This window comes from Perna viridis, chromosome 5, assembly GCF_037379345.1.
Source record: "Perna viridis isolate PV_CMFRI_1.1 ecotype Kerala chromosome 5, ASM3737934v1, whole genome shotgun sequence".
NCBI classification, from domain to species: Eukaryota; Metazoa; Mollusca; class Bivalvia; order Mytilida; family Mytilidae; genus Perna; species Perna viridis.
In genome coordinates this window covers 6381222-6394883 of record NC_142449.1, presented here as the reverse complement: position 1 = coordinate 6394883, position 13662 = coordinate 6381222, and the positions used below count along the sequence as shown (strand labels likewise).

General features: G+C 30.5%; 1 protein-coding gene and 1 long non-coding RNA gene across 6 annotated transcripts in view; one reads left to right on the top strand and one right to left on the bottom strand.

The window, feature by feature from the left end:
* Positions 1-1387: 1387 nt before the first annotated feature.
* On the bottom strand, positions 1388-13626 carry LOC148615752 (uncharacterized). Its single transcript, XR_015922040.1, has 5 exons — positions 13494-13626; positions 12272-12384; positions 10160-10555; positions 8156-8288; positions 1388-1492 (listed from the first exon to the last, which is right to left on the bottom strand). It is a non-coding gene; the product is annotated as an uncharacterized LOC148615752 (long non-coding RNA).
* Positions 4897-13662, top strand: part of LOC148615751 (hepatocyte nuclear factor 4-gamma-like) — a 37473-nt gene continuing 28707 nt past the window's right edge. For 2 of the 5 annotated variants that reach the window (XM_088582299.1, XM_088582298.1), the window contains exon 1: positions 11731-12010. In XM_088582299.1, coding sequence (XP_088438425.1) covers positions 11746-12010 — 265 coding nt within the window. In that variant the 5' untranslated portion in view covers positions 11731-11745. Of the gene's footprint in view, positions 5065-11730; positions 12011-13662 lie in introns of those variants that run through there. The other 3 variants (XM_088582305.1, XM_088582304.1, XM_088582306.1) reach the window with 3 other exon arrangements.

Sequence of the window (13662 nt, the reverse complement as noted above, 5' to 3'; positions counted from 1 at the left end):
GCTTGTTCCCATTTCGCCTTAGTAAAATTTGGAGTGAACTAAGGCGACATGGGAACTTGTGTAAACATGAGATTTTAAATGCAAGTTGTGTTTTTATAGCATTTAAACCTAATATACACATGTATATGTAAATCTTTGTTTTGCTTATTGATATTTTTTGTCAATTTATTTATTTTTATTTTGTGATGTGTTTAAGTGGTTTTTGTCTTAATATCTTTTTTATGAATGGCCTTTTCATTTTCTGTTTTAAATCACCTTTTTATGGATACTATTAAAGAACAAAATTCAATATGATATGACTGACAACTTTGATAGCAACTTAACTCAGAGAAGCACATCCAAATATTTATAAGCATAAAACGATGAAGAGGCAAATTAAAATGTTCATATGAAACATACAACAAAGAATGAGCAAAATTGTAATAAAAGCATGATTCCTGCAGAACAAAATTAAAAACAACAGCAGAAGACAGTATCAGGCTGAGGTCAGCGGTCACAATTGTGAAGGTTCATAGACCATATATAACAATCAGTGAAGCTTGGAGATGGTGGGGCTGCATCTCCAAAGTCCATGTCTTTTAAATCTCCAAAGTGATTTTGTCTTTATGTATAAGTTAATTCTCAATTATATGTGTACATGTTTAATCAGTACTTCGATAGTAATTATTCAATCATATACAAATACAGTCATTAGATTTGTTTTTAAAAAAAATCATATCTCATTTTCGAACTTATTTTCTTTTTTTAATAGTCCTTAAATTGTATGTGTACTAAAATATGAAACAAATTTATATACATTATCAGTATTTTTTTAAATGAATTTTTATTAAGACCAATCATAACTTGAAAAAGTATTCAGATATTTTAAATTAGTGGCTTAAAAAAGAATAAAAAAGGCCTATAAAAATTGATTTTATAATTATTTTGCCTTAATCATTCTAACAACACCACATTTGTTTAGTGTTTTGTTTTTACAACATAAAAATATAAAAATTCCCATTTCGCCTTAGTACTTTTTTTATCTATTTTTAACTGTTATTCACAGCTAAGGCGAAATGGGAACACACCGTTAAATATAGCTATTACCTTAATTGACTTGTCACTACCTAATCTGTTAGAAAGTCCGTTGACATTCCAAGATGTAATTGTTATTTTTTTGGAAACTTTGGTGCACATTATTCAATGCATATAATCATATTAAACCGTTATACATAAAGGTGATTTGATAAAATTGTTATATTTCAATCTGAAATTTATATGTTTAAACATTCATATCAAAATAAAAGAAACTTTTCAATTTTTTAGGCACAGATAATTAGTTATACTGACAAATCGAACTAGATAAATTCAAAATTCATTTTTTATTGACACAAACTCATAATGCAATACATAGTTATGGTCCAATGGAAATGATAATACAAACAAATATAATTGTATACTAACATGTTGGAGCATGTAACTTTCAAAATGGCTGCCGATTTCAAAACAAATCCTGAAAAAAATGAGAGAAAAAAATATAAAATTACTGGAACTATTCAGTTGTATGAAAGTAACTCAAATGGCAGCTCTTGACTTGCTGCCACCACAGGCATCAACACTTTTTTTTTAATTTCAATATTGTTCGATTTAGATGAATTAAATATCTAGGGTAAACATTGCTTTCTAAATTCAATAGCGATTTCATAATTTGGATGATTCCGATTACTAATCCCTTTTGGGATTCGGCGCTGGAGATATTTTTTCTTTTGGTGGTCAAAACAAAAAAATATTTCCAGCGACGAATCCAAAAAGGGATTATCCGATTATTTGCAGGTTTTGGCAATTTTTGTGTTGTGCACGCAAACACAGTATCACTTGCTTTTTGGTTTTTTTTTTAGTTTTGTTTGTTTGTTTGTTGGGGTTTAACGTCCGAGCAGCAATATTTCAGCTATATTCAGACGATGAACATGAAATTGATGACAAAATGAACATGAAACGATGATGAAATGAAAAAGGGATGGGACACAAGGACAATGGGGTCGACAAATTTTGATTGCCACTGGAAATAGGGAGAAGTGGGTAGGGTCGGGTAATTTAGCCTCCTGTGGCGGAGCCCTATGGTTCCTACTCCGGGAGAATACCACAGTAGGGTTCTTTAACGTGCGAGGAACGTGGCATCTTTCCCAACACGGTGCACCACTATGGTTTGCGGTCAGGTTTTCCGTATTATAGCCTGACAACCCCAGCATGCAACACGCCAGGGGTACCCCATTCCACCACCTGGGGCACACATCCAAGATTCTCTGTGGGCAAAGCGCCCTAGCCCCCGGCTAGGGTTCTGAGCACTATTTAGTCGCCTTTTACGACAAGCTTAGTGCCTTTTTTTTAGTAGCTTCGTTAGTGTTTATGTGCATATGTTGAAGATAACTAATACCCGTATTGTTTAATATTATAAATATATTTAGTATAATAAATCGACTTCAAACAAAAGTACTTTTAAGCACTAATACTGATAAAAATGATCACATACGTCAGAAGGTAAAAATCTTGTTTCAAAAATTCATTTTCCAATATTACAAATCCCTGATTTAATAATATTATAAAATATCACACATTTTGTAATATTAGAAAATGAATTTGTAATATTAGAAAATCAGTCACATTTTTTTTTTATTACAAAATGATTTTCTAATATTAAAAAATAGTTTTTTAATATTAGAAATTCAATTGAACTTTTAATATTAAAAAAGTGTTTTGTGATATAAGAAATCTAATTTGTAATATTAGAAAATGAATTTGTAATATTAAAAAAAGTCATTTTTTAATATTAGAAAATGTCCATTTTTGTCCACTTTGGCTTGCCATAGGTTAATGATTTTCAGATATTCAACAGTCAGTATATATTAGTGTAATCATGACAAGTATATGGCAAGCCAAAATGGGCAAAAATCAATATTTTGAATTATCAGAAAATAAATTTGTAATATTACAAAGTCATTTTTTAATACAACAATGTATTAAAAAAGATTTTTTTAATATTAGAAATTCAATTTTGATATTAAAAATTCATTTTCTAATATTACAAATTCCTGATTTAGTAATATTATAAAATATCACACATTTTGTAATATTACAAATTGAAGTTGTAATATTAGAAAATGAATTTGTTATATTAGAAAATGAAATTTGTAATATTAGAAAATCCGTCACATTTTTTAATATTACAAAATGATTTTCTAATATTAAAAAATCATAACTGAATACCACAAATCCATTTTCTAATATTAGAAAATCAATTTCTTATATAAAAAAATCGTTTTTAATGTTATAAATTCAATTGAATTTTTCATATTAAAAAAGAAAGCATCATTATACTCCTTACTAGTATCATGATACAAGTTAAAACTAACACGAGAGAGAAAAGCATCATTATAGAAATATCCTTAATGTGAAATGAATTGTCAGTCATACATATCCTTTATACAATTTTCTTCCCATCTTTACTAAGTGATCAAATATTTTATTAAACTTTCAAGTTACAAATAGTAAACTTGTTGACACTTCACTTTTCAATAGTGAATAGAGAATAATGAATAGTGAACTGTACTTAGACCGGTAACATATATAGTATGATAATACAAGGTAATACAGTTTTACAATATAAGATAATATTTATATCAAGACAATCTGTTATATAAACAGAAATCATTTATAGGAGGTTAAATATTAGATTTAAATTTTGTTTGATTTTTTTTTATGCTGAAACATATTAAGAAAATTTATATTTGAAACAGTGTTAAACGTTTGGTTTTATGTGCCTTAGAGTGTAATAAAAATTCTCTTTGTTTTTAATTTTCTCTTCTTTACAAATTTGGCATTTTCTTTCAGACTTATCAATATTCAGATGTCTGCCCTTTTCAATCATCAAATTATGTGCACTTAAAACGCATTTTACTGACTGCTGCTCTATTTTTTAAATTTGTTAGTAACATCACAAGCCGGTCTGTAATTTGCAATGTGAATGCTTCTGAAAATCCAATCTGACATGATGTGTTATATCTGAAGAGAAAAATAGTCTTAAATAAAACTTTAATCATAAATGAAAATAAAAATTTGTTATCTAGAATTTTCACAAAAGCTTACCATTTTTTATATCTATGAAAAAGAATATCGACATTTATCAAGAGATAATCAATTTAGGTACCAGTATCGTATTGCATATCCCTGAGCAGTTGTACGTCAAAACATGGATGCTATAAAAATATAGTGCATTTTCTTTCTGCCTCTCTACAAACTAATATTTTGTCAAAAGATACGAACAATGACTTATAAAATAGAGCAAACATCACACTGTAAGATGAAGAACTTTTTTAAAAGAAAATCTAACATAATATCATAAAAATGTTCCACTGAAAAGGTTGGTTTGGTGAGTGCAAAACGAAAGTGAAAGTAGGGAAAATGGCTATTTATAGTTCGAGACTACTTTTCTGTCCGATCTTCGTGGACTCGCCCTATTTTCTTTGCGGGAAATTATTTTTTCACATGTCCTTAGAAATGCTACATAAGTGAAAGTTTTATTGAATCAATTTACATATTTTTAAAAAAATCTTAAAAATATGCACTTCACTATAGAAGTCTATGGGAATATTAATACGATACTGAGACCTTTACATTGGATGGATTGACTTGCAAGCCAGAGTTATCTTTCTTTGTCATCCTAAGTTTGGCATTAAAAAGAAATTCAATAACAGAACCTTGTTCCTATAATATAGACTAGATTTCAACATAACCGCTGCATCTATATTTTCTAGCCTAGATGAACTGCCACACTTTTTTCACAAAAAATATTATAGAAACCCGATACACGAGGTAATACTTAGTTCAAAAAGTAGGACGCAGGAAGTTACCTTTATGATCACATGATCTATTTTATGGCACGTGATGGTGTAGCGAATGACCAAACAAATGCAATGGTTGGCAGATCTGAATTTTGACCTGTGGGAACTGAGGGAAAACCCTCTCATACCTGTTATCTATTATGAGTGACAGTTCTTCGAACTGTGATGATGGTGGTAAGAGATAAAAGTATCACTCGATTTTATCCCCAATTAGTATTTCAATTGGGCTGGGTGCATAATTCTTGTAAAAGTTCTTCTCTGCTTAAAGACGTTTGCCTGGTGACAATATTATGCAATGCTACATATCTTCACATTTAATTTGGAACATATTTTTTCTTTACAAAATTAATTCCGGTTTTACTTAAATAGTACATTAATTGTTACCCTGTTTGATAAGGTCTTTAGTAACAAAATACAGCATATCACACCAAGTCCATATGTCTTAATTGATAATGCCAATCACTTATAATGTGATTCTATGTTCTGTGAAAGGGCCCTTTAACAACCACACTCTAAAACTTTGTAGGGTGGGTAAGTAGGTTTTTTTTTTAATTTTTATTTTGACTTTCTTTTTAATTTTGAAATGAAATAATTGTGACAAAATTCTTTGAATGCAATAAAAACAAAATCTGCAAATATTAAACAAGCACATGTAGTAGACTAAGTCCATGGCCAAGAGCATACTCACATGTGTGTTTACAATTGACTCTAAATGTAAACAACCAGTATTTCTAACTCTTTGTTTTTCCATCTAGGATAGAAAAAAATATCTTTGGCTTCTTCAAAATCCAAAAAAAATTTGGGGTTTCGGGGTCTGTAGGAGGGTCGGAAGGGTGACCAGAAACAACAATTTGTTAAGCCTCATGCAAATATTCAGGGACTTTCTTTCTGATATGTTTGTACATTATGTTCTGTTATGTATAATATAATTCAATTTCTCTTTGTTAAGTTCTTTTATGTACTTCCACAAGGCAACTATAGCAAAGATATCAATATTTTATCGGTAAAAATTAAATATGAGCATGGATTAAAAACCCAGTAAATTAAAATCTTACAAGCAATGATCTTCATCTATTGGTCAATTTGTTCAGTTTTTATTAAGTCTGATAGACAACAAAGGATTAAATTTTTGAAGCCTTTATCATCAGAACTTACTGTTAGTAGAAGTTCTAGATTTAGTCTCCCATTTGATTCTTTATGGTTTCCATTTTTCAATTAATGCTTCAACTGTTTTAAACTTCTGTAATGTTTGGTTTGTTTTTTGGGTTTCATAAACATTTTAAACAATTTTAACATCAACAAAATTCATGAGAGAAAAATGGCCTCTTTTTTTCCTGGTTGCTTTGAACACTGTATGTATGTATTGCTCAACCAAATTCAAATGCACTTTTGTGAGGATTTTTTTCATGCAAATGTAAAAAAAATGTGGTAATAAAATGATATAGATCTTGTCGTCAGTAGACACTTCGTTTTTGTGCTATAAATTAAATATAGGCTTGATGATCATTATGAAATTTGATAAAAAGGTTTCAAATTGCAAGATGAAGTTTGGTAAGTTTAGGGGTTGTGACTCAAACTGTTTTGAAAGAGTAATCAAGGGAACCAAGATACAGAATGAGAAAAAATACAAAATGTAATCCAAGGATAAAAACCAGACAGGAAAAAACAGACACACAACAATTTCAAAGAACATGAAATATTCAAAATTAGGGGCCAAAATGGGACAAAAACAAGCATAGAACTTGAACTACAGTGCACAAAAAATGTAAAAGCATATGGATGTCTAGATATTGTTTCACAAAAAGTCAGACTGGGGTTGATTAAGTGGGTTATGACTTGAGCCAACTAAGAACAAGCATTTTTATGATTTCTGAAAATTTAAGTACCAGTACAAGTGGATTAATCTCTTTGAAATTGCACTTCAAGGTGCTATACCACTAAGGGGAAACTGGGATTGAGATTCTGGAAGTTGATCCTTGAACTTATATGGGATATGGGGCCAGAAACAAGCATTTTATGGATATCTTGTTGATAAATTGGGTGAAGGAATAGAATTTTTCGAAATTGTATTTCAAGGTGCCATACCTATAAGGAAAGGTGTACTTTGACATTTTGTGTTGTAGGAATTAAGGACCACTTCAATTACGGTCAAATTCTTATGCAAGTGGCTGTCCATTGTAAAAATCAGGCAGATGTTTGATACTGAAGGCACAGTGTAAAATTTATGCCTTTGAATTTTTTTAATGGAAATGTATTTATCATATGTATGTTGAATAATATCAAGGTTGTTTTATATCGACCATGGATTGCTCAGAAAATGATTAATATTTTTCCTAACAAAGCTACCAAATTTTGCTAAAATTAAAGAGTTATCTAACTTTTTTCAATTAATTTTAATGGTTTCTTTGTAATTTATTTCTATTCTATAGTTACAGTCAATCAAAATCCAACATTCAACTTTTATGAATAATTAAAACATGTGCCACCCATTGCCTGGTTTTTGCATGGACACCCTCTTAATTATATACAATTGATGAGCTGTAACAATGGAAATGTTACCATTTTACATTTATGTATTGTGCTTTGAAGGTACTATCAGACATATTATAATTATACTTTTTTTGCACAACACATTCTGCTTTATCCTTTAAAAGTTTACTACTTGTATAAGTGTATTAAATTGTAATATAATTATTTAAACTATTGTCTGATATGACTTTGGTAAAAAATAATATCTAATTACAATCAAAATTCTGCCCAGAAGTACACTTGTATTCTGGAACTGCATCAGTATTTAGTTGGTACAAAACTGATTTGACCTTTTAACCTCACTAAAGTAAAGAGAATGTTGTTTTTGAGCAAATTAAATTTTCAATGAATCTGATTTGCCTTAGACATAGAAGTCCTTGTGTACATTTGTGTTCTGGAACTGCCTCTGTATTTTGTTGCTAGAAAACTGATTTGACCTGGTCCATGCTCCCAGTTTTTATTGGAGTCTGAGTTACTCATACTTTTGTTACTTTGTATGTATTATTTTGGTTATTTTATGTTCTTTGTTGTGTTTGTCTGTTTTGCCTGTCTGGTCTTGTCCCTGGAATATATTCTTTTGATTTCCGCTAGAATCTTTGGTCCCTTGATTACTGTTTAACCACACTAAAGAGAATATTTGTTTGTGAGCTAAATAACTTTCCAATGAAAGATTAATCTGATACTTTTTACACTTAAAGAAATGATTTGCTTTAGACTTTGAAGTCCTTGTGTACATGTATTATGTATACCAGTATTAATGTTTGACTGTTTTGGAAATCCATAATAATTTACAGATTAATGTCATCCTGCTGGTCTCATGGCTATTTCCTGTCAACTTGTTAGTACCTGAACTTTGTCCACATCTAAGATTGAGTGTCTGTTCTACAATTGAACAAAATAATACTTAGATTGTTTTATTCAATAAGTATTGGCTTTACTTCCTACAGATGTGCAAAATCTAATATTTGTTATAAAGGAATAATATTTTTGGAATTATTTGTTTTCTGGTCAAGTTCTACTTTTACCTCAGTAATAATACAATGTAAAGTATATCTAAACCTATCCTTGTTTTTGGTGTTATTTCCTTGATTTTAGTATATAGTGAGTTCATGTAGTTGAATACTATTTTTTTCAAATGTTTCTGGTGCCTGATGCAAGGGGTACAATGACAAAATAAGATTAAGAAATTATTATTGTGAAAAATGCAACTGGGTATAGACAACACAAAATGATAAATTATTTTTTTAGCTCACCTGGCCGAAGGCCATGTGAGCTATTGCCATCACTTGCCGTCCGTCATCCGTCGTCGTCAACAATTTTTCAACTCTTCTCCTTTGAAACTACTTGACCAACTTGAACCAAACTTGATATGAATTTTTCTTGGGGTATCCTGCACAGAACTGATGTAGGGACTTTTGATCCGTCGAAAAACATGGTCGCCGTCACTAAAAATAGAACATACGGGTCAGACAGTAGTTTTTCGCATAAATCTCAAAAGTCGTTAGGTTTAGCCAAATTCTGATGGGGGGGGGGGGGTAAAATTGTTCAGCAAGATGAGATCTATCTGCAGTCAAATTTTAATTTTAATCTATGAAGCCATGTTGGAGTTATTACCCTTTTTCAACATTTTCTGCTATTTTTAATGTTATTTCTTTCAAAACTCTTCTCCTCTGACACCACTTGACCAGTTGGAACCAAACTTACTTTAAATATTTCTTGGGGTATTGTGCATAGAACTGGTGTGGGGATTTTTGATCCGTCGAAAAACTTGGCTGCTGTTACTAAAAATAGAACATAGGGGTCAGTTAGTAGTTTTTGCATATAATTCCTAAACTGTTAGGTTTAACCAAATTCTGACTGGGTAAAAGGGTTCTGCATGATGAGATCCATCTGGTCAAAATTTGGTGAAAATCTGTTTACCCATGTTGGAGTTATTGCCCTTTTTGGATGTTTTTTGCTGTTTTTAATGTTATTGTTTTAAAAAATCTTCTCCTCAGAAACTACTTTACAGGATTCAATGAAAGTTGGTATTTTTGTTTTAAAGGGCATCCTTAACAAAATGTCAGTTTGGATTTTTGATCTGTTATAAAGCATGGCCGCTGTTACTATAAATTGAACATTGAAGTCAGACAGCAGGTTTTTGCATATATCTCCAAAACAGTTAAGTTTAACCTAAATCTGACACGGGGGTAAAATTATTCAGCATGAAGAGATCTATCTGTGGTCAAATTTTGGTGAAAATTTGTTGACCCATGTTGGAACTATTGCCCTCTTTGGACATTTTTTTCTGTTTATGATGTTATTACTTTAAAAAATCTTCTCCTCAGAAACTGCTCTACAGAATTCAATGAAAGTTGACATTTTTATTTTATAGGGTATCCTTAATGAAAAAATAGAACAGTGGGGTCAGACAGCAGATTTTTGCATACATCTCCAAATCTGTTAGGTTTAGCCAATAGGTTTCAATTGCTGAAATGATCCTTATTATAAGGTTTACAAATGTGTCCAATGAATCAAATGGAGTCAAAATTGTATGACAACTCCTTGTTAGAGTTGTTGCCCTTAAAAGGCAAAAATTTAACCAGGTGATCGATTCAGGCTCTTGGGAGCCTCTTGTTTCTTATTACTGATGTATGGTTTTCATTGGTGTCCTCCAAAAGAAATGATATAATATAATGATACAAAAATAGTAAATCACAGTAATGTACCTCCATTTATTGATTCCATAGGGTTCTATACATTTTTTTACTGACCTTTTTTATTTTAGCTTGAACCATTTAATTTCTTGGAATATGAAGACCCACTCAAATTGACCAGAATACATCTCGGACACTCCCCTTGAAATATGTCTTTTTCCCCTGTTAATCTCCAAACTCAGAGGTAATATCCAAATGTTCCCTAAAGCACCAAGATAATCCATGAAACAGGCACTTGGTTTGCACCTAAATAATTCTTTTCAGTATATATTTAATTTTTCCATCTTTTTGTCAAACATTCCAAAGATTTTAGAGTCTCAAATACACTTTACTCTGAATTATTCATGTAACTGATATTCTGACACGACATTCAAGTATCGGTTGGAATTTAGTGTCTGTCCAGTATTACTTTTTTGTCTGACTCTGGTCAAAGTTCAGAAGAGGTATCGGGTTCTGAAATAATGAAACACTTTTATTCTTATTATCAAAGAAAATTTTCCTTTGAATTTATGTTTCAATGTTTTGATACTTTAAACTCTTCTTTGAGAAGATGCACATTTCGCTAATGAATATACATTGTACATGTACATGTGTGAAGAATGTCCTATCGACAAATCCTCTGCATCAGGAAATTTTTTTTTACCAAATCTATGAGAATTGGGATTTGTTATAAGCCTTGTATTTGCAAAAAAATTTAGTTTGTCACCCGGGGTTGATCCACATGACTCCATTCCTTCTAAAATAAGTAACAAATACCATTGCTGCATGAATTTTTGATTTGTCACAAATTCTACCCCAAACATTTTCTAACTTCAAATTTAACTGAAAATCCTGAGTCCAACCCTGGTTACTTCAGAAACATTATATCAGTAATATACAATTTTTACCTTTTTATTTTAGAAAAAGATATAAAACAGGTATGTTCAGAAAGCATCAAATTCAGCACAAAAACTGAAGTTGTTCGAAAAAAAATTTAAATTTCATAATTCACTATTTTAATATATGCCATCATAAAAAACAATTTATTGTCTGTTCATGCATGTGTTGTACTGAAATAAAAGATATCTTGTGCATTTGTTGAACTCTTTGAAATTTATACTAAAGTAACTTTCTGTATCATTACAACTCAGGACTGACAAAATATTTTGTTGTTCAAAGCTTGTGCTCTACATGTACAAATATATTCCTCCAATTTAAAAAAAAAAAACTAGCCTAATCCTCTGTGTTTTGTAAAAATTTGTATACAATTAAGAAGCAGTATTTCATGACCTCATTGTGACTAAATTATGATATAGCAGTTTGTATTTAATGTATGATAGGAGTCAGATATTATTTTTGCTTTAAAATATGAAAATATGAAATATCAAGTAGTAAGTTAAAATATCAACAAAACAGTAGGCCTGAAACTAGGATTAGTGAATCTTTTAGTTAAATGATAATTTTATCATAATTTTTTGTACAAGATTCTCTTCCAGTCTTCATTTCCTTATTTCATGACCTTGGTACTTTTATGGAAAATTTGACATTTCGTGAAACACCTGATTGGTTGACCAAGAAAAGGCCATGTGCTTGGGTAATTGTGAATAAATATTGAGTAATGGTAAGTTTTAGATATATTTAAAATTTAATTTCCTACACTGATAATGACAGATTTAATGCGTTCAAGTGATGTTCTGGAAGGTTATCCTCTTCATCGTGGTACTGAAGTGTTCATACCCAGTAGAAGAAAAACATTTGGTTGTAAATTGGCAGGAAATCAGTTTAATTATAATAGCAATTATTATCTGAAGTCTGCTGTTTACAGAAGCTTTCAGAAGAAAGCTAAACAATTTGGGCAAGTCATTAATCCAGGGGAGACAAATCTTTTAAATTCCAAAATACAGATGTTACTTCTACAGGAAAAACAAGGTATAGTTTAGATTTCATTTTTCATCCTATTAGATTTTTTTAAAAGATTGATGTATTTGATAAAATAAGTGGTGATAAAAACATCAAAGATGTTCCTCTGAAAATGATTTTATTAGTACATGTATTTGTCTTTTTTCTACAGAATAAATCATAATTTAAAAAAATATATATATAGATGTTCTTTTTTGGTTTATTGAATTGACAGGTGCACCATAGATACCTAATATACCTTCAAATATATATATATTTACAGATACTTACAGTTAGTCATTAGCTGAGATAAATGTTATGCTATGGTCCCATAGAGGTTGTTTGTCTCACTGCACTAAGGGACATCCATCTTATATGTGAGCCCTTGGAATATTTCTTTGAACCTAAATATTTATTTTTACTTTGTTAACTGTTGAAATATTTATTTTTCACATACATGGAATTCAAGTATTTATTTACATATACATGTATGTTAATGCATAATGTTTGGTTAAGAGTGATTTCAAAGGATCAATTTTCCTATTCTCTCCCATCTTCACGATCAAAATATTTATTTCAAGAAATCTGAGTCAAGAGTACATGTTACTGTATTTATTCTTCCAAGCCCCCCTTTAAACTCAAATGGTTATCCCCTTATGTTTCCATGGATATTTAGAAATGTCCAGTGTTTAAGAGTTAAATTTCATTAATTATTGAAATTAGATAGCAATCCGATTGTGAGTGTTTACAACATATTATTGCTGAAATATGATATTAACATGATATGATTCTTTTGTCATTGACCCATAAAACATACTATGCTTATGACAACAAGTAGTTATCATATGACTGTCCTTTTCGTCACCATTTTAAGTGGCCACTTTTATTACGATTTTTATGAAGTAGTGACACTGTCTGCAGTGTGTTAATACTGGAGCATTATTTTTTCATCCAAGAAATGAACATGGAAGTCCATGCCATTTGATTTGCTGTAATTACTGCTCCAAGAAAAAATAAATTGTAGGAATGCTGAACTGTAGTGCATGGTGCCTGAAGCTAGACAGTAACCTTTATGGTATTATGCTGGGTCAGATCTAGGAGTTCAGGGTGGCATAAATAGAATCAAAGGCCAAGTGAGGCTAACATAATTAGGGGTGGTAGAATTCGTGGAAAATCAAGATTTCATGGGAACAAAATTATTTTTTCAATATGTAGGACATACAGCTGGCCCTTCTTTCCTTATACCCATGCCAGATCTCTGAAAAACTGAAAACTAATGGGACAAAATTGTTTTGGCAATTTTTTATTATTTAAGGACTGACATTTTGTTACATACTGTGACCATTCTATCTGAGTAGTCAAAATACACTAATTTTATAGTCACAGAATATAAATCTGAAATGTAACATTGTTCTAAAGTTGCCAGGATATCAAATAAAAGCTTTTTTGTGCATAAACTGGTGTTTTTCTTTTAATTTTTTGTTGCAATATAAAGACAATACAGTGCACTGACCTGCCAAAACTTTGATATACAAATTCAGCGTGAACCAGCAAAAAAGCTTGATGTTTCCCACAATTCTAAGCCCCAAATATGTATCAGTTTTTATATCAAGTCAATTCACTGTTACTATTTACTTGAGTTTGTAGAGATTGTTTGAACCCCAGTAGATCAACTGACATTG